Source organism: Carcharhinus amblyrhynchos, chromosome 9 (genome assembly GCF_965287045.1).
Source record: "Carcharhinus amblyrhynchos chromosome 9, sCarAmb.v2.hapA, whole genome shotgun sequence".
Taxonomy (NCBI): Eukaryota; Metazoa; Chordata; class Chondrichthyes; order Carcharhiniformes; family Carcharhinidae; genus Carcharhinus; species Carcharhinus amblyrhynchos.
In genome coordinates, this window is record NC_137332.1 from 42,263,847 (window position 1) to 42,286,337 (window position 22,491).

Sequence of the window (22,491 nt, forward strand, 5' to 3'; positions counted from 1 at the left end):
CTAACATTAACACTGCAATGAAGTTACTGTGAAAATCGCCTAGTTTCCACACTCCGACAACTATTCCGGTACACTCAACGAGAATTTAACACGACCTGTGCACCAAACCAGCACGTCTTTTGGACAGTGGGAAGAAATCGCAGCACCCGGAGGAAACCCACGCAAACATGGGGAGAAAATGCAGGCTCCACATAGACAATGACCCAAGCCGGGAACCAAACCTGGATCCTCGGCGCTGTGAAGGCAGCAGTGCTAACCACTGTGCCACCGTGTTGTATTTGTGCACAGTTCAGCATTGTATGTGTACACAGTTGTAGTTCTGTTTTGTATTTATGCATAATTCATCGTTGGTTTTCTGCAGTTTGTGTTTCAGTGCAGTGGTCTATTTTGCTGTGTTGCATTTATGTTGTATGACAGGTGATGGACACGCCCCCAGCACGTGATCAAATTTCAAGATGGCGCTGCTCAGGGAGCGGTGGGAGCTGCGGCTCTTCCTGTTGTTTCTATGTCTTTGTTTTTTAAACACTGTTTCTGTTGATGTTGATAAATGCGATGAACTGCGACTCGGGCAATATCCTTTACTCTGTGTTATTCGTTTATCATCAGATAAATTGGTTGGCGAGTAATTGAACTGCGGCAGTGTTTCTGATACTTATTAAAATAATTAGGGATCAAAACTCAGGGCCAACACTGCAGGACCGGCGGTGGTTGAGATTAATGCACGTAAAACTTACAATGAATTGTTATTTTTAAAGCCACGTAAGGATTTCACTGCAAACGAGTGGGATTGAAGTGTTATCGTCAAGCTGTTATATAGTGTCATTATATATATATGTACATACATTAGTGTGAGGCTGTTAAGTATACATACCTGATGTGGATAATAAGTGTTTGGTTCTTTTCATTTCTGCACAACCACTAAGTGACAGGAGAGTAGCGCTGATTGTGTAAATTCTTCTGACGTTCAAATATGCATATGTGCAACAACTGTATATGTCCAGTTTTACGAATGCATCAGGTCTGGTGATCAATTGAAACTGGTGGTTTAGTGGGGATATTCTTGGGATTCTTTTTTGAGATTTAGATATATGTTTCATGTTACAATAAATTAACTTGAATAAAATGTTAATGTGGAAATATTTTAAAACTTTCTGCAGTGTTTACTTCCTCTTGACACTGTTGTTTGCTTTCAATATTAATGATAAACACTAAATATCTATAACCTTAAAAAGATATAACTTTAGTGATATTTCCTTAATATTTGTTTCCATACATACATCTGTGAAACTCCCAAGATCAATGATGTAACACAAGAGCCAGAAAATTGCACGAATGAGATAGCTTTTGGTACATGTATTTTCTTACCAGTTATAATATGATGGTTCTAAGTTCAAGGGGAAATTACTTGTTTTCTTGCTTTTGGCCTTGAAACTGGCCTGCCTCCTAAAATGTGCAAGAGCAAGGGTTTATCCTCCCTCTTGCGGAAGAACATCCAAGATTCATTGTCTATCTTTTATTAGATGAATCCTTTGTACATTAAGATTTTACAGCTAGAAGTGACAATATAAAAATACTGCAGATAATGGAAATCTGAAAACAGAAAATGGTGGAAATACTCAACTCGTATGGCAGTATTTGTGGAACTAGAAACTGAGTTAACCCTGTCAGACATCAACCCGAATCATTATCTGTTTCTGTCTTCACAAATGTTAGTACTCTTGAGTATTTCCAGGAGTTTATATATTTACAGATAGTAACTTAGTTGACTTAATTTATTATTGACAAAACAGTGCCCTGAATTTTGTGGTTGCAATGACAGTGAAACTGTTGGTATTCACTGATAATTCCACAGTCAATACAACTGAAACTGACAGTAACAATTGTCACCTGCAAATGTATAAATGTGGAAATTCAGAGTTGATACCAGGGAATTCATGCTTCTTTGTGCACTGTTAAATGTTCTTGCAGATAGCAATATTTTGAGAACATTTAAATAAACATGAACATAAAGAACATAAGAAATAGGAGCAGGAGTAGGCCATCTAGCCCTTCGACCCTGCCCTGCCATTCAATAAGATCATGGCTGATCTGAAGTGGAATCAGTTCATATACATATACATGAACCTCCCCTCTTACACTGCAGTGTTGCTGCTTTAAAAAAAGTCCTATAAAAATTATACTTTGTTGAATGAAGTTTGTGATAATATCTTTTTTTTACTGAGGTTAGTGTGTTTTCTTACACTGTGTCATTTGTCCTAATTTATATGATCACAACAGTAAGGTTTTTGTGAATTAAAAAATTAAGAAAATTACTTAATATCAGACACTTACCCCAGAGGTTTAAAATGTGGTGCCCCACACATACTATCACACAAAAACTAGATACAGATGAAGTAAAAAAAAATGATTACAGTCTGGAATTTGTTTGTCCTCTTTCATAGCACACCTTAAGGTTCTTGGATAAATTGATGCTTTAGCTGGAATGGAGGCCTGGTGAAAGCAGTAGATTCTTAGTAAGGCTTCCTGGAGTTGAATTTCCAGGAGGCTGGCTCATAGGTCTGCTTGAAGTTGGAACAGGCTGGGTGGAGAGTCCTCCTCCCACTTTTGACGTATATTGCTTTGAATGCTTAGTTGTAACTGTCTTGATGGCTTAGATTGTATTTCTGATGGTATTGGTTTCAGAAAGCTTTTGTTTTTTTAGAAGCAGGTGCCTAACATCTGACCTATTTCAAGTCCAAAGTCTTTTTTCAAAATAGGTGGTGTGTCAGATCAGTAAACATCCTGTGTTATGGCTTTTCATTTTTTTTGTAAGTTTGAGACGTTCAAGTTCGTTGTGTCTGGATGTGAAGACATTACCATTGCCAGGAAAGGTCAAGAGGATCCATTTGATATTTGTCTAAACTCATGGCATTTCAATGTCTCTCTTGTCCCTGGTGTAACACGGAGTCGTGTTTCTGCAAACACTATTGTCTCTAGGTTTTGGTCCATTCTTAAGTTATGAGATTTGTGACTCTTGCAAGTGAGTGTGACATTCCTTCACTCTGGGCTGTCTATATTCAATTAGGTATTGGGTACATACTTTATTGTCTAACCGTTCGGATGCCAAAGAATTCACGTGTTATACTGAGGTCATGCTTTAAATTTTTTAACATCTTTATGCCTGTATCGAACATGACAAGCATTTTTTTTAATGGCCCACTGTGCTATAACTATTTCTGAGATACCTATATCCCACGAATGAATTAAAAAAAACCCATAGAATCTAATTTTATATTGGACAATGTCAGATTTCTCCATTAGTATATCTTGCTTTAAAAAAGTACTTCAGATCCAATCTTATTCGCATGTATATGACTCAATCTTATTTCACTCTAGAATTTATTAAAACTGCCTTTCTGTTGTACACAGTGATTTTTCATGCTTTATGGCTATGCTTTATGCTTGAACAGATTGCCAGACAGAGATGAAAAGTCCTACACAATTTTAAACCATACTATTAATTCCTATCATTGTTTTTCCTGAACTATATTTTGTTGTAAATCTTCTAATCTCATAGCAGCATAATACCTTGTATTTCCAATGAATTTATATGCGTTTCAGATGCTGTACCACTACTTTATAATTCTTCATGGAAACATAGAAAAAAGAAGCAGGAGTAGGCCAACTTGTCCATGCCACCCTTTTGTTTTAAACCCCTAAGCTAATCCCACTTGGCTGCATTTGGCCCATATCCTTCTGTACCCATCGTACCCATGTAACTATCTAAATGTTTTTTAAAAGACAAAATTGCACCCGCCTCTATTACTACCTCTGGCAGCTTGTTCCAGACGCTCACCACCTTCTGTGTGAAAAGATTGCCCCTCTGGACACTTTTTATCTCTCCCCTCTCACCTTAAACTGCCCTCTAGTTTTAGACTCCCCTACCTTTGGGAAAAGGTACTGACTATCTAGCTGATCTGTGTCCCTCATTATTTTATAGACCTCTATAAGATCACCTCTCAGCCTTCTACGTTCCAGAGAAAAAAGTCCCAGCCTTTCTTTATAACTCAATCCATCAAGTTCTTCCTTCATTCATTCTGATCATGGATGATTGTTGAATTCAATATCCTGATCCTGCATTCCTCCCATATTGCTTGATCTGTATTGCTCCAAGAGCTACATCTAATTCCTTCTTGAAATCACACATTATTTTGGCAACAACTACACTCTGTGGTAGTGAATTTGACAGATTCACCACTCTCTGGGTGAAGCAATTTCTATTTACCTCAGTTCTTAAAGGTTCACCTCTTATCTTCAAACTATGACCCCTAGTTCTGGATTCCCCACCATAAGGAACCTTCTTTCTGAATCTACCTTGTCTAATCCTGTTGGTTTTATAAACTGTGTTCACCTCTCACTCTTCTAAACTCCAATGAATATAACCAACTTAATCTTTCCTCATGTGACAGACCTGCCATCCCAGGGTTCTGTCTGGTAAACCTTTGCTGCACTTTTTATAGCAAGAACTTTATTCCTCAGATAAGGACACCAAAGCTGCATACAGTACTCCAGGTTTGGCCTCACCAATGCCTTATACAATTTTTAAAAATTCATTTGTGGGACATGGGTGTTGCTGTGTGGCCGGCATTTATTGCCCATCCCTAATTGCCCATGAGAAAATGGTGGTGAGTCGCCGCCTTGAATTGTTGCTGTCCATGTGCTATGGGTTGACCCACAATACCGTGAGGCAGTAAAATATCCTTATTCCTATACTGATTCCTCTCGCTGTGGAAGGCCAACATACTTCACTGCCTGCTGCACCTACGTGCTTACTTTCAGCGACTGATGCACAAAGGTTCCAAATAATATGAAGTGCACTCTTAGTAGCCCTAACGTGGAAATACATAGAACTTGCCACTTGGCAATGGGTCATTAAGCCTCACAAGTCTATGTTCGCATTTACCTTCCACGGAAGGAAATAATTCAGATTTTTCAACCATTTCATTCATCTATCCAATCGAATCTTGAACGTTTAGTTCATTTCTGCTTCTATCAATAACACTGGAAGTGAATTGTTGGGACTCTCTGCTTGTAAAAAGTTTTGATTGCCTTCTGTTCTACATCTCTTACATTTAAACTGTAGCTGTTCACCGTGAAACTTTTTCAGTAGGGAAATGTGGCTGCCACTGAAGGAGTATGAACATAAGCTGTTTTCTCAGTAACTCATGTAATGTTGTCAGTGGGAAACTGATGATGTGATGTTTTCCCCGAATTGTCATCTAGTTTCTTCATTCACACACTTTTGTGCAAATTGTATCAATTTCAATTTAATATTCAAAGTACAGATTTAATTGGCTAAGAAATATTTTTCCTGGATTTGAAATTGGATAAAATGAATAGATTTACATTGCAATTTTACAACATGAATCTCATCAGTCTTCATTTTGAGCAGCAATTAAATACCAACACACACACAATTGAGCAGGAGTAGGCCACTTGACCCTGCCAGCCTGCTCCACCATTCAATGAGGTCACGGTTGATCTGAATTTAACCTCAACTCCACATTCCTGCCTACGCCCAATACCCCTTTGCATTATCAAGATTCTATATAGATTGGTCTTAAAAATATTTAAAGACTGTGCATTCAACTCTTTTGAGGAAGAGAATTCCAAAGACTCTCAGCCCTCTGAGAGAAATCAAAATCTAATCTCTGTCCTAAATGAGCAACCCCGTACTTTAAAAAGTGACCCTGAGTTCTAGATTCTCTCACAAGAGAAAACACCTCTTCACGTTCACCCTGACAAGGCCCACAGGTTTTGATGTTTCACTCAAGTTGCCTCTTATTCTTCTGAACTCTAGCAGATTGAGGTGTTGATGGGCTTTCTTAACTATGGTGTCAACAAGGGGGAACCAGGATGGGTTGTTGGTGATGTGGACACCTAAAAACGTGAAGCTCTTAACCCTTTCTATTTCATCCCTGTTGATGTAGACAGGGGCATGTTCTCCGTTACGCTTCCAGAGGTCGATATTATTCATGTGACGTGGGCATCACTGGATGAGCCAGCATTTCTAATCGCCTTTGAATTGAATGATTTGCTAGGCAATTTTGGAGGGCAGTTAAGAGTCAACAGCATTCATAGAATCCCTACATTACAGAAGGAGGCCCTTTGGCCCATTGTGTCTGTACTAACCACAGGCTCTCCTTATTCCCGTAACCCCACACATTTACCCTGCTAATCCCTCTGATACTAGGGTGAATTTAGCATAGCCAATCAACCTAACTCGCACATCTTTGCACTGTGGGAGGAAACTGGAGCACCCAGAGGAAACTCACTCAGACACGGGGAGAAAGTGTGTCCCGAGGCCGGAATTGATCCTGAGTTCTGGTGCTTGGAGATAGCAGTGCTAATCACTGTGCCACCCACGGTATGGCTTGGAGTCCCATGTAGGCCAGACCTGGTAAGGCTGGCAGATTTCCTTCCCGATGGGTGGCACAATTGTTAATGCTGCTCCCTCAGAGCACCAGGGACCCGGGTTCAACTTTGGCCTGGAGTAGTGGTGTGGAGCTTTCACATTTTCCCTGTGTCAGCATGGGTTTCCTCCGGGTTCTCATTTCCTCCCGCACTCCAAAGATGTTTGAGTTAGGTTGACTGACCATGCTAAATTACCCCTTTGTGTCCCAAGATGTGTAGGTTAAAGGGATTAGCAGGGTAAATATGTGGGGTTATGGGGACCGGGCCTGGGTAAGATGCTCTGTCAGAGAGTTGGTGCAGATAAAATGGGCCAAATGGCCTCCTTCTGTATTGTAGGGATTCTACGAAAAGGACATTAAGATACACTCGCTCAGCAAATTTAGTAACCATATCTTCAAGCAGTGACTTGACCACTTCGTTTCAGAATTGGCTTGCCTGTCGATGTCTGAGAGTGGTGGTGGAAGGGTTTTTTTCTGGCTGGAGGTCTGTGACTAGTGGTGTTCTGCAGGGATCCATACAGGGATCTCTGTTGTTTGTGATATGTGTAAACGACTTAGGTTAAAACAAAGGTGGGTGGATTAGTAAGTTTGCAGATGATACAAAGATAGGTGGAGCTGTGTATAATGTAGAAGGTTGTCAAAGGATACAACGGGATATAGATCAGTTGCAGACAAAGGTGGAGAAATGGCAGATGGAGTTTAATCCGGAATTGTGTGAGGTGCTGCACTTTGGAAGATCAAATGTTAAGGGTAAGTATACAGTTAATGGCAGGATTCTGAACAGCATTGATGTACAGAGGGATCTTGGGTTCAAGTCCGTAGCTCCCTGAAAGTGGCCATTACAAGAAGATACAGGGTAAAGAAGGTGTATGGCGTGCTTGCCTTTATTGGTAAAGGCATTGAGTACAAGACCCAGGATGTCTGCAGCTTTATAAAACTTTGATAAGGCCACACTTGAGAGTATTGTGTTCAATTCTGGTTGCCACATTGCAGGAAGAATGTGGAAACTTTGGAGTGGATACAGAAGAAGCTTACCAGGATGCTACCTGGGTTAGAAGGTATGAGCTATAAGGACAGGGTGGACAAACTGAGGTTGTTTTCTCTGGAATGGTGGAGATTGAGGGGAGACCTAATAGAAATCTATAAAATTATGAGAGGCATATATAGAATTGATAATCAGAATTTTTTTTCCCAGAATTGAAATGTCAAACACTAGGGGACGTACACTTAAGGTAAGAGGGGGAAAGTTCAAAGGAGATGAGAGGGGCAAGTTTTTTACAGAGTGGTCGATGTCTGGAATGTGCTGCCAGGAGTGGTAGTGGAGGCAGATACAATAGAGACGTTTAAGGGGCTTTTAGATAAGCACGTGAATATGCAAGGAATAGAGGGAAATGGCAGAAGGGATTAGTTTAATTTGGTGTCATGTTCAGCACAACATCATGGGCCAAAGGGCCTGTTCCTGTGTTGTACTATTTCCTATGTTCAATCTCACCATCCAAGCCATACATTTAGATTGTAAAAAAAATTGAGAGCCCAACATTGATTCCTCTTGCACATCATTTGTTACATCTTACCAACCAAAAAAAGATCCATTCATGCTTACTGTGAAAATTTTTTTAAATATATTTCTGTGCTTTGCTATGGTATTCTGTAAAGCAGGATTATAAGAGTTGTATGACTAATTTAGTGAAACCGGCGCCTGAGTGTCTTCAAAGATGAGGGAAGTGTGAAAGGCAGGTATTTAAAGTGAATAGGGCTGAGTTCGATGTTAGCAATGTTGCGTCCAGCCACAGAACCTTTTGACATCACCACCCCCACCCACCCCCCGGACAAGATTTCTGAAGGAACTCTCCCATTTCACTTGCTCACCCTCTCGTTTCATTCACACACACACACACACACACACATTCAGCGAAACTTAGGATCCCTAATCTTGAGTTCCTTCCTCCTCCCCATTTCCTGATTTACAGCTATTTCTGGGATGTAAATTGTATCCTCTATAGTGGAGACCAGTGCAAACAGCTGTTCAATTCAGCTGCCCTCTCCTTAAAGTGGAAGTTTATTTATTAGTCACAATTAACACCGCAGTGAAGTTATTGTGAAATTCCCCTAGTCGCCACATTCCAGCATCTGTTCTGGTCAATGCACCTAACCAGCACATCTTCCAGACTATGGGAGAAAATCTTACATTTTCCATTAATAAATTCCCCAGACTTGCTTTCTATTCGACTGATACTGACTTTGTTCGCTCTTTTCCTTTTTAAATGTTTATTGAAACTCTTACTTTATATTTCTAGCCGGCTTTCTCTAATGCTCTTGATTCTTCCCTCTTATTAGCCTTTTGAACATTCTTTGTTTTTTTTAGATATTCTGTCCCAACTTCTGACCTCCCACCCATCTTTGCACAATTAAATGCATCTTCTTTAAATTTGATATTATCTTGGTTAACCATAGATGGTGGATCCCCACCCTTGAAAATGTTCTCTTGTTGGAATGTGTATTCTGAAATTTCTCTCAAATGGCCACTGCTGTGACTCTATTGACCTCTCCCTTAACCTAATTTGCCAGTTGACTTTGCCAGTTCTTGCCCTCATATTCACCTCCCTACTTTAATGTACCCTATGCCAATTTTCATGTGGCTTAGGTAATAATCCAGAGATTATTACAACTGACAAAAGCAATTCAATCTTTCCCCTCCCATTGCAAGTTCCTCTCCAGTGCTCAGTTGTCAGAACCCTGGCCCTGGGTAGGCAACATAGGCTGGACCCTCGCTCTTGACTGCAGAAAACAGTGTCGAGCCACTTCACTATACTGTTCCCTACTACCACTGTGGTGCTTTTTGCTCCCCCTACTTGAGTGACTTCCTGGACCACAGTGCCATGGTCAGTTCGCTCATCCAACCTGTAGCCCCTACTCTCATCCACACAAGCTTTGAAAATCTCAGACATACTGGAGTATTGCAAAGGCTGAGGCTCCTGAACTTCTGTCCTGTGGGTACACACTTGCCTCACGCAGTCGCAATCTCCTGACGACAAATCAGAAGACCTTATCCGAAACGGTATGACTGCTTCCTGGTACAAAGCATCCAAGTAACTTTCCCCCTCTCTGGTGTTGCAGTGTCTGCAGCTTAGCATCCAACTCAATAACCCTGAGCTAAAGCTCCTCAAACTGCAAACACTTACTGCAAGCATGTTTGCTCAAAATTACACTGGCATACAGGAGCTCCCAGATGCTGCAGCCTTGACATGCCACCTGCCCTTCCATCCTTAATGTGTTTTAATTAATTATATTATTCACTTTTATTTTCCTTTTTCATCTACTTGAGTGACCTTACCACCAGTTGGTATACTATTTTAAACCTCAGGACTGGAATAGATTTTAACTTCTTGACAGATAATCACCACATGCTAGCTCCTTTCCCTGTAGTAGATTAAAAACCAATTCCTACAGAGTGAAAGAGGTAGCACATGCTAAAGGAAAAGGACATCTCCTTCCCCTTTTCACCCAAATTCCCACTCACCAAATCCAAGGTATGCACTGTGTTCTAAAGCTGCACTCGCATTTGTTTCACCATATGCATAATAATTTGATAAAAGCAAATTACTGTGGATGCTAGAATTTCAAACCAAAAGAGAACATGCTGAAAAATCTTAGCAGGTCTGGCAGTATCTGTATGGAGAAAAAAAAAGCTGACGTTTCGAGTCCAGATGACGCTTTGTCGAAGCATAATAACTTGATATGGGAAATCTGAATTAAACAATTTTAACCTGTAAGCTCTGTTCATAAATATGAAGTGAAACCCTCCATAACTTCTTTTATTTTGGTTTTGTTTCCAGTTCCATGTTTACCGGCTCCAAATATCACCTGCAGAAATTATAGTGGGGTTGTGAACACCTTCAGTGGAAAGGAAGTAGGCTTTTATAAGCCCTTTGCATGCCGTAATGTGTAAGTATTTCAACCCTCTATATTGTGCCACGCTGTAAAAAAAATTCAATTCTGGCTACCAGAACTGGTGTAGTTTTAAAGCAGAGCATTTATGTAGAGTTCAATTATTTCACAACAATAATTGAAGCCAAGGATTTTCAGAAGTTAGACAGGTAGTTGCGTGAAAGAGAAATGTTTATGGGGTTAATCTTGGTTGCAGAGGAGACAAAATACATTTATAGATCAATTGGCCTGTTTCTCTGCTGTAACGTTTTATAACATATTGCGTAGGTCAATATGGTAGCCACTTTGTATGTAGCACATCCCACATACACCAATATTCAGAGTGATCAGTTAGTCTGTTAAAAAAGCAAGTTGGTTTGGGCACTATGAAAACTAGTTGCAATTCTTAGATTTATGTTCTTTATTGTCCGTTTTCAATGTTAAATGGGACGCAGTAGATTTACTAAAAGTTACTAATTTCCTCAATTTTATCCCAACTGCCATATTTAATGCTTCTTTTGTGTAAATTAAAGTGTTAAGAACATAACATAAGAACATAAGAAATAGGAGCAGGAGTAGGCCATCCAGCCCTTCGAGCCTGCCCCGCCATTCAATAAGATCATGGCTGATCTGTTGTAGCTCAGTTCCACTTTCCCGCCCTCTCCCCATAACCCTTAATCCCCTCTCTTATCAAGAACCCATCAACCCGCTTCTTAAAAATATTTAGCGAGGCAGCCTCCACCACTTCAACGGGCAGAGAATTCCAGAGATTCACCACCCTTTGAGTGAAGAAGTTCCTCCTCAACTCCGTTCTAAACCGCCTCCCCTTTATCTTGAGGCTGTGCCCCCTAGTCCTACTGTCTTTTTTGAGCGGGAAGAGTCTCTCCACCTCTATCCTATCCATCCCATTCATCATCTTATACGTCTCAATGAGATCTCCCCTCATTCTTCTAAACTCTAACGAGTACAAGCCTTAAATTTGCCCTTTCTGCCAATCTTCCAAATTCATGGTGATGCCTTTTACAAAATGATAAAATAATAAAATAATTTCTGAAGTTTAACATTCATTTCAAACCCTGCTGTTTCTTGTGCCAATATTATTGTTTTAATTTCTTTGAATAGCATGTGCTGGAACCATCCAGAGAGCAGGCTGTTCTGGATCTGGTAGTTTGCAATGAGGCAAAATTAATTAGTGACTTCATTTTAGAGGTGTCCCTTGGTAGTGGTGATCACAACATGATTAAATTTGCATTCAGTTCAGATGGGGAGAAGGGTGGGTTTAAGACTAGTGCTTTGAATTTAAATGAAGACAATTCTAAGAGTATGAAGACAGCTAACTAAAATGAACTGGGAAATTAGATTAAGGGGTGAGTCAATGGAGATGTCACCAGAGATATTTAAGGAGATACTTTGTAATACTCTACAAAGAGACAATTCCAGTGAGAAAGAAAGACTGTTCTAGGGGAAGGAAGTGTCATCTGTAGCTAAATAAGGAAGTTAAAAATAGTATTGGATTGAAAGAAAAAGCATACTTTTCTACAAAGATTAGTGTCATGTTAGAAGGTTGGACAGAATATAAAAGAAGCAAAGGATGTATAAAAGTGAGGGGGGAATTAGAGTACAAAAGAAAGATGGCTAGAAGTATAAAAACAGATCATAAGAGTTTCTATAGGTATTTAAGAAGGAAGAGAGTAAGTGAATGTTAATCCCCTATAGAATAAGTCTGGGGCAATAATGGAAAATGAGGAAGTGGTGCATGAATTGAACAGATATTTTGCATCAGCCTTCATTGTAGATGATACAAATAATGTCCAAGACATAAGTGTGCACCAAGAGGTGAAAGAGAGGGAGGAACATTAAAAATCACCTTATTAGGGGAAGACTACTGAGAAAGTTATGAGAGCTGAAAGATAGACTTCATCCTAGGATTTTAAAAGGAGCAGCTGCTGATCTTAATTTTCCAAAACTCCTGCGGTTCAGGAAAGGTGCCATCAGTTAGAAAAAAGGAAGCATTCCAATTTAATCGGACCTTTCTAAAATCAGGTCCAGTCAACACGATTTTGTGAAAGGAAAATCATGTTTGACTAATTTACTGGCGTTCTTTGAGGAAGTAACAAGCAACATGGGCAAAGGGGAACCTATGGAAATGATAAAATTAGATTTCCAGAAAGCATTTGACAAAGTTCTACATCAAAGGTTGATGTGACAGAAAACCAAATTTTATGGTGTAGGGGTAACAGGAGACAGGGAGTAGCGCTAAATGGTTCATATTTGTGTTGGCAAAATGTCTCGAGTGGAATACCACAGGGATCAGTGCTGGACCCTCAACAATTTATAAGCTGTGTTAATGAGTTGGATGGGATTAAATGTATTATTTGCTGATGACACAAAGATAGGTAGGAAAATAAGTGGTGAAGAGGACACAATGGCCCTATTTTACCATTTTGATTCTAAGTGCTGGGTGGACTTGAAACTGGAAGTGTTTCAGATCTGACTTTTAGACCCTTTCTCAGGTATCCCTGCCTGCAAAAATATCAATGATTCTGAATTGCGCTGCAGAAGCCTGTGTGTGGGTGGGGCTTGGCATGCCCGAAACCCTGTAGTTCCGATTGGTGCCTCCAACTGCGCATGCGCAGAAAAAAGAAGATAGAATGCTGCTCCCTAGCCACATTCCCTCCGGGCTGGATAATGCTTCCGCCTGGCCCCCACAGGCATTGCCACACCCCTACAACATTACTGACCCCATTATCCCTCACCCCTCCGCCACCTAGACACCCCCTTCCCCTCCATTGATCTCAGGCAGAGTGGCAGCAGCTCTTTCCCCTCCATCCCCCACCAATCTCAAGCAGAGAGCCATCGGACGCGAGGCACCTACCTCCTCATTTGGGTGAAAGCGGTGGTAAAGGGGAAGTGCCGGTGAGGTTGGGCGGCAGCCCATTAAGTCAGTTTAAATGCATGCACGGTCCCGATTGCAGCCATTTTCAGGCCTTGGTAAAGGAGAAACTGTTACGGAGGCAGATGTGGATTGTGCTACGTGCCTCGTGCCTGACTTTATCAAGTTTTCGCGCTTGAAAACAGGTGCAAAGCGATGGTAAAAATTGGGCCCAGTGAGTTTGCAAAGTGATTTATATAGATTAAGTGAGGGAGCAGAAATCTGGTCGATGGAATATAATATGGGAAGATGTGAACTTGTCCACTTTGGCAGCAAGAATTTTTTAAAAAAGCATACTATTTAAATGAAAGGGATTATAGAACTCTGAGGTACAGAGGGATCTTGATGTCCTGATGCATGAACCACAAAATGTTGCTATGCTGAGGTTAGGAAGACAAGTGGAATGTTGTCATTTATTGCAAGGAGAATGGAATACAAAAGTGAAGATGTTTTGCTATCGTTGTATAGGGTATCAGTAAGACCACATCTCGAGTACTGTGTACAGTTTTGGATTCCTTGCTTATGAAAGGACATAATTGCATTAGAAGCAGTTTAGATAAGGTTCACTTGACTGATTTCTGGAATACGAGATTTTTCCTATGGGGAAAAACTGAGCAGGTTGTGCCTATACAGTAAAGTTAGCTGTTTTGCAGAGGTCATGCTCCTGCAAAGTCTCACAAGGGGTGAAATTGCAAATGGTGAGCATGCTTTATAATGGGAGCGAATTGGATAGATTCCAGCCATCCCAAAGTTTGATTTTGTTTCTTGCTTTGAGCCCCCATTTGCAGTCTGCAAACCTGTGGGATAATACACTTGTTCTCCATCAAAAAAAGGTTCAAGTACAGTTATCCCTGGCTCAACAGAATAAATTAAAAATTTTTACTAAAATGAAACAATTTAACAAAATTAATTTTCCTCTACTTTGTTTCCCTGTTGCTATCGGAAAATGCAAGTTCTCACTGGATGTTGTCCAGAATGGCAAATGATACACTACCGAGACCTACCAACAGTCCCAGTCGTGTCTCTCTCTATTCTCTCCCTCTCCCTCTCCCTCCCCAAGCCCGCCCCCCCCCCCCGTGCAAAATGAAGCACACAGCAGCACTTAAATGGCCCTTCAACCAAGGTATTAATTAGAACTATAGCCATGAAATAACAGTAACAATATTCTTTTAGTTTGAGAGCTATCTGTAAGTCAGCTAGGATAATATTATCTACACCTGAATCTCATTTTTCGTAAAGTACTGTACTTTTGGGCAGCATGGTGCACAGTGGTAGCACTGCTGCCTCACAGTGCCAGGGATCAGGATTCAGTTCTGACCTTGGGTGACTGTCGTGTGGAGTTTACATGTTCTCTCCATGTCTGCATGGACTTCCTCTGGGTGCCCCAGTTTCCTCCCTCACTCCAGAGGTGTGCGTGTTTGGTTGGTTGGCCATACTAAATTGTCCTTATTGTCAGGGGGGACTAGCAGGGTAAATACATGGGGTTAAGCAATGGGACCTGAGTGATAATGTTGTCAGTGTAGGCTCGATGGGCCGAATTACCACCTCCTGCACTGTAGGGGTTCTATGATTGTATCTGTATTGTAAAATACTGGTCAGGAATTACTATACCCCATAAATCACAGCAATCCATGTGCACTTCCTACTGCAGTTTTTTCATTATATAAATGCTTTCTCTTTATTTCAGGTCCAGCATAGTACAGGTATAAACTTTTAATATTTAAATCTGTGGATAGGTGAAGATTTGCAGCTGAAATAGGTGATCCCATGAACAAAATCTTTGCATGGGTACATAAATTTGTGAAAGAAATCGCAAATAGCAGGACTTCACTGCATTCATTAGTATTTAGAAGAATGAGAGGCAATCTTGTTGAAACATACGAGATTCTGAACAGACTTGATAGGATGGAAGCTGAAAGGATATTCCCCCTTGTGGGAGCGATTGGAACTACGGAGACACAGTTTCAAAATAAGGGGTCTCCCATTTAAGATGGAGATGAGGATAAGCTTTGCCGAGTCTCTCTTAAGATTCAGGTAGATAGACAAGACAAGATAATTAAAAGGTATCGGGGATAAAAGGAAAGTAGAGGCCACGATCAGATCAGCCATGATCTTGCTGAAAAGCAGAACAGGCTTAAGACACTGAATGGTGTATCTCTCTTAATTTGTATGTTTGCGTGCTCCCGACTACCTGTTTCTGTTTTATGTCAGCATAAATATTTCCACTGACCAAAATTTCTAGCCCATTTGTGGGGAGTGGGACTAGCTGAGTAACTTGCAGAGTCCGAGCATAGACTGGAAGTGTCAAACAGCCTCCTTCTGTGCTACGTTGTTCAATATCTAAAGACAAATGTAAGTGAATCAAGCAGCACTTTAATGGTTTATTCAATGTAAGTATATGGGGAATGCTCTCGCAGGATGCCCTGAGAGGTAATTCAGAAATATATGGCTTCCTTCAGTTATTAATACCATCTTTGTGATACTTCGTTAGTTCATGATATTCTTATATATTTAGTTAAGTACATCCACAGTTACCAATGAGTCCCTGTGCTCCGTCTATACTTGCATCTGCTACTGATGCTACCGCCAAGTTGGTAAACTTTCTCTCAAAATGTTTCCTCAGTTGATAGGCTTGTGCTTCTGTTTCACACATCTTCCAGAACAAAGAGGAGGGGTGGAAATTAATAACCTCAATTTGTGTTCTTCCTCATGAGGAAAAAGTTCTCTTTGTAATGATTTTAATGTTAAAAATTTCTGGTAGGTCAAGATTAGCCTTCGTTTTTAAATTGACTGACCACACAAGTGCCAGGTAAATGCCATCTCCAGCAAGAGAGAATCTAATCACCTTCCCCAGACGTTTATCACCACTACTGTTGCTGAATCCCCACCATCAACATCCTAAAGGTTACAATAAAAGCAAATTACTGCAGATGCTGAAATTTGAAACAAAAACAGAAATTGCTGGAAAATCTCAGCATGTCTGACAGCATCTGTGGAGAGAGAAAACAGGGCCTAACGTTTCAAGTGTGGAAGACTCCATCCACCGTTTGCACACACTGCCATCAATGTGTATCATCTACAAGATGCATTGCAGGAGCTTGCCAACAGCAGTTTTCAAACTCATGATTTGTACCCACCTGGAGAAACAAGGGCAATAGATGGAGCCACTATCATCTCCAACTTCCCCTCCAAGTCCTGATTTGGAACTATTTTGCCATTCCTTCCTTGTTTCTTGAGTCAAAATTCTGGAACACCTTTCCGTCACGACTGCACCAACACCACGTGTTGCAGTGGTTCAAGAGGTGGCCCAACACCAGCTTTGCAAGGGCAATAAATGCTGGCCTTGCCAGTGATGCACACATCCCAAGAACAAGTTTTTAAAAAATCCATTGATTTTCTTTCCCCTGTTGTGTTGCTAAATCTGTTCTCCACACTGAGTTGTATATCAGAACAATAAAATCCTAATGGCTGTTTCATTGCTCATATTATCTCAATTTAGAAAATCATGAAACTGAAAATATTGCAAGTTTTCATGGGGAGGTGACTTAATTTCATAATAAAAAGACAGAAATACATGAAAATGCTACTGTCATTTCATTTCTTATATTCATTCCTATTCTTAGTTCTTTTAAAATAATAAAGGAGAACTTATTTTAGACAGTTTCATTATAAATGATCGCATTGTGATTGGGTGCTGCAGTGCTGTAGCAAAATCAAGTTTGGACCATTGAGTTCAATCCACAGAACAAAGAACCAAGAAAATTACAGCACAAGAACAGGCCCTTCGGCTCTCCACAACAACCTTGTTACTTTTACACTTTGCCAAAATCCGCAGAATTATTTTTTATTTATTTTCAATTTTAGAAATTGTTATATTCAGGAATAGAATTGAATAGAACTTAATTGTCTGCGCAAGAATGAATTTATCTTTGGTTCTCCTCCAGTATAACGTAATCATACAATCATTAGTTTACAAACAGTAAATATTTCATGTACACCTAAATTCATACATTTGTGCATATATAACATGCATCCATACCATTACAAACGTGACATATTGCATTCTTCCATTACATTTACTGTAGTTAAATAAAATAAACACAAACTGCAGATACAGTGTGCATGATGCTATTTAGTAACCTAATGGCACTGGGAACAAAAGACCTTTGAACGGAATTTTCCTGGCTATTGACATCCTAAAGTGCCAGCCAGAAGGGAAGGATATAAAGAAAGCCAATCTGTAATCTGTTTGATATCAAGTTGAGATATCAGTATTTTGGATGTACTTCATGATGGAAAACCTGATTGTAGTGATGTCGAGAGACAAGTCTGAAGATAGTAAAAATGAATTAATTAAAGTTGTTGCAGATGCAGATTGTGACTCTGCAAGGAAATAAAGCGTCTAAAGTCTTGGTAGTCATGTACAAATTATAAAACACTGCCTCAGAAATGAAATTAAAATTACTTCACAGTTGTCTGTTGAAAGTGTATCTAGTCAAAAATGATAAGTTTAGACACCATAATAAGTCATAAGCTTTTATAAAAGCACTCGTATTCATAATACTGTCAAACAGTTTTAACCCCTTGTCAGAAATGTTCACTTGCACTGACAAACATTTTCTAAAGAATAATTTATATTTTAACTGATTTACGTTAGTTGTTCTGATTAAGTGTGTTCTCAGAGCACTGTGGTTGGATTGCAGGATGTGCATGACTATGACCTGGGATGACTGACTCTGACATTTCTTAACCTTGTTGTACAGAAGTGCTTTTGCTTAGTGTATTTTCATTATGTCATAATCAAGAATTCTCTTTGGAGGAAGTGGAGATCCAGTCCCACTTCCAAACAATTCTTGACAATGCATTGAAATTTCAATCTGCCATCCCTGGAAAATAAGTTATGGAGAAAGAAAGATATTACTGTTCGGATGTTTTAGAACATAGAACACTACAGCACAAACAGGCCCTTCGGCCCACAAGTTGCGCCGATCACATCTATACCTACTAAGCCAAAGACCTATCTATAACCCCCAATCCCATTAGATCCCATATACTCAACCAGAAGTCTTTTAAAAGACCCCAGCGAGTTCGCCTCTACCACCACCGATGGCAGCCGATTCCATTCACTCACCACCATCTGAGTGAAAAACTTACCCCTAACATCTCCTCTGTTCTTGCTTCCCTGCACCTTAAATCTGTGTCCTCTCATAGCGAACATTTCAGCCTGGGGAAATAGCTTCTGAGAATCCACCCTATCTATTCCTCTCAACATCTTATAAACCTCTATCAGGTCGCCTCTCAACCTTCATCTCTCCAGGGAGAAGAGTCCCAGCTCCCTCAACCTATCTTCATAAGGCACGCCTCCCAATCCAGGCAACATCCTTGTAAATCTCCTCTGCACCCTTTCAATAGCTTCCACGTCCTTCCTATAGTGAGGTGACCAGAACTGCGTACAGTACTCCAAGTGGGGTCTGACAAGGGTCTTATAAAGTTGCAGCATTACCTCCCGACTCCTAAACTCAATCCCTCGATTAATGAAGGCCAGTACACCATACGCCTTCTTGACCACATCCTCCACCTGTGAGGCCGATTTAAGAGTCCTATGGACCCGGACCCCAAGATCCTTCTGCTCTTCAACACAGCTAAGACTCCTACCCTTGATATTGTATTCCTTCATCCCATTGGTCCTGCGAAAATGGACCACTACACATTTATCTGCGTTGAAGTCCATCTGCCACTTCTCCGCCCAGTCTTGCATCCTATCTATGTCCCGCTACAACTTCTGACATCCCTCCAGACCATCCACAACACCACCAACCTTCGTATCGTCATCGAACTTACTAACCCATCCCTCCACTTCCTCATCCAGGTAATTTATGAAAATGACAAACAGCATGGGTCCTGGAACAGATCCCTGGGACACTCCACTGGTGACCGACCTCAATGCAGAAAAAGACCCATCCACAACCACTCTCTGCCTTCTGCAGGCAAGCCAGTTCTGGATCCACAAGGCCAAAGCCCCCTGGATCCCATGCCCTCTCACCTTCTCAAGAAGTCTTGCATGGGGGACCTTATCAAATGCCTTGCTGAAGTCCATATAAACCACGTCTACTGCTCTTCCTTCGTCAATGTGTTCAGTCACATTCTCAAAGAACTCAGCTAGGCTCGTAAGGCACGATCTGCCCTTGACAAAACCATGTTGACTATTTCTGATCATTCTAAACTTCTCCAAATGCTCATAAATCTTGTCCCTCAGAAGCCTCTCCATCAGCTTACCAACCACTGAGGTCAGACTCACCGGTCGGTAATTTCCCGGGCTATCCCTGTTCCCTTTCTTGAAAATAGGAACCATGTCCGCAATCCCCCAGAACCTCTCCCGTCTCCATTGACGACGCAAAGATCATCGCCAGGGGCTCTGCAATCACTTCCTTCACCTCTCACAGTAACCTGGGGTACATCCCATCTGGTCCCGGCGACTTGTCTATCTTGATAGAGTTTAAAAGTTCTAACACATCCTCTTCCTTAACATCCACATACTCAATCTTTTCAGACTGCCGCAAACCTGTAGTACAACCTCCCAGATCACTTTCCACCATGAATACCGAGGCAAAGTACTCATTAAGCACCTCTGCCATTTCTTCTGGTTCCACACAGACTTTTCCCCCTTCACCTTTTATAGGTCCTATCCCTCCTCTTCTCATCCTTTTACTTTTCACATATTTGTAGAAGGCCTTGGGATTCTCCTTAATCCTACCTGCCAAGGCCTTCTCATGACCCCTTCTGGCTCTCCTAATTTCCTTTTTAAGCTCCTTTCTACAAGCCTTATACTCGTTTAGATCCTTTACATCTCCTAGCTCTTTGAACCTTTTATACACCTTTCTTTTCCTCCTGACTAGGTTCACCACAACCTTCATGCACCACCGTTCCCGTGCCCTACCAAAACCTCCTTGTCTCATCGGAACGTTATCGTGCAGAGCTCCAGTCAAACATTCCTTGAATATCCGCCACCTTCCTTCTGTACTTTTCCCCAAGGATGCCTCCTTCCAGTTTATTCGTCCAACAATCTGCCTGATGTCTTCATATTTCCCCTTACTCCAGACAAACACCTTCCTAGCCTGCCTGATCCTATCTCTTTCCAATGCTATTGTGAAGGAGATAGAATTATGATCGCCATCCCCAAGATGCTCTCCTACCGAGAGATCCGACACCTGTCCTGGTTCATTAGCCAGCACCAGGTCAAGTACAGCCTCTCCTCTCGTAGGCTTATCCACGTACTGTCAGGAAACCCTCCTGAACACACCTAACAAACTCCTCCCCATCCAAACCCCTTACCCGTGGGATATTCCAGTCTATGTTTGGGAAATTAAAGTCTCCCATCATGACAACTCTGTTATTACTACATCTCTCTAGGATCTGTTTCCCTATCTGCACCTCGACTTCTCTGTCACTATTGCGCGGCCTATAGAAAACACCCAGCAAAGTTATCGACCCTTTGCTGTTCCTAACTTCCACCCACAGAGACTCTGTAGACAGTCCCTCCATGGCATCCTCCTTCTCTGCAACCATGACACTATCCCTGATCAACAGTGCTACTCCACCACCTCTTTTGCCCCCAACCCTGTCCTTCCTGAAGCATCTGAATCCTGGCACCTGAAGTACCCAGTCCTGTCCCTGAGATATCCAAGCTTCTGTAATGGCCACCACATCACATTCCCATTTAATTAATCATAGAACTGGTTGAAATGTTATTTTAAAAACATGTGCTAGATGATTTACAATCTAATTTGACATTTCCAATTAAAATGCAGCTGTGTAAATGCTGGCCTTAAAAGTAATATTGTGGTTGACAGAATTTGTAACATTAAAACGTGAAGCTATCGAATATAAGAGCAAGGGGAGGTTATGATGGAGCTGTATAAAATGCTCATTAGGCCAAGCCTAGAGTACTGTGTACAGTTATGGTTGCCACACTATAGGATGAACATGATTGCATTAAAAAAGTTGCGAAGGAGATTCACCGGGCTGTTGCTTGGGCTCGAATGTGTCAGCTGTGAAGAGAGGCTGGTTAGGCGGCAGTTGCTTTCCTTTGAGCAGAGAAGGTCAAAAGTGCAAGGGGTAGGTGGATTTGCTGTGGTAAATGCGCAGGGTTATGGGAATAGGATGGGAATGGTGGGCCTAGGTGAGATGCTCTTTTGGAGAGTCAGTGCACACTCAATGGGCTGAATGGCCTCCTTCTGCATGGTATGAATTCTTTGGTTCTATGGTTCTAAGCTGAGGGGAACCTCTTTTGAGGTGTACAAAATTATGAAGGATGTACATAGGGAGAAACTTTTCCCCTAGAGAATCAATAACCAGGGGGCATAGATTTAAGGTAAAGGACATGAAATTTAGAGAGGATTTAAGGAAAAATCTTTTCATCCAGACGGTGGTGGAACTCAATACCTGAAAGGGGGGTAGTGGTGGGAACACCCACAACAGTTAAAAAGCATTTAGCATTTGAACTTCTGTAATGTACAGCGCTATGGACCAAGTGCTGGAAAATGGGAACAGAATAGAACAGTGTTTGATGGCTAGCTTAGACACAATGAATGGAAAGGCCTTTCTCTCCTTTAAAGCTTTATGACTAATTCCTAGATAAAAATGTGCAAAATGTTTTGAAATTGCTTGAAGATAATTCAAACTATGAACCAATAAAATTATGTTCCAATGTTCTGTATTAATATTCATAGCAGATTATTCCTGTGCTATTGATTCTACTATTCATAAAAGTATTACAAACCATCCCCTCTGCAATGCAATGATACATGATTCATACCATATGACTTAGTGACTAGGGTGAAAAAAATGTCAAAATTGCACATTATAAATGGAGCAAGAGCTGCCTTTTTAATTCAAGACTTTCGAAATAAATATAATCCATCTATATTCAACTTGCATGAAAAACATCCTAGATTACAAAATCTGTTTTCAAAGACATTCTAACAAAGTGATTCATTTTGGTAGGACAAATTTGAATGAGGATTACAGGGTCAACAGCAGGGTTCTGAGGAATATGGAGGAACAGAGAGATCTTGGGGTTCATACCCACTCAGGTGGATAGAGCCGTGAAGGAGGCTCGACAGACTGGAGGGACTGATTGTGGACAAGTCCCCAGGACCGGATGGAATGCATCCGAGGGTT

General features: G+C 40.9%; 1 protein-coding gene across 1 annotated transcript in view; it reads left to right on the plus strand.

Annotated features, from left to right (window-relative positions):
- Window positions 1–450: 450 nt before the first annotated feature.
- tm2d1 (TM2 domain containing 1) overlaps window positions 451–22,491 on the plus strand; it is a 92,352-nt gene continuing 70,311 nt past the window's right edge. Inside the window, exons 1-3 of the mRNA XM_080195518.1 lie at window positions 451–571; window positions 1,274–1,347; window positions 10,289–10,397. Coding sequence (XP_080051644.1) covers window positions 456–571; window positions 1,274–1,347; window positions 10,289–10,397 — 299 coding nt within the window. The 5' untranslated portion in view covers window positions 451–455. The remainder of the gene's footprint in view (window positions 572–1,273; window positions 1,348–10,288; window positions 10,398–22,491) is intronic.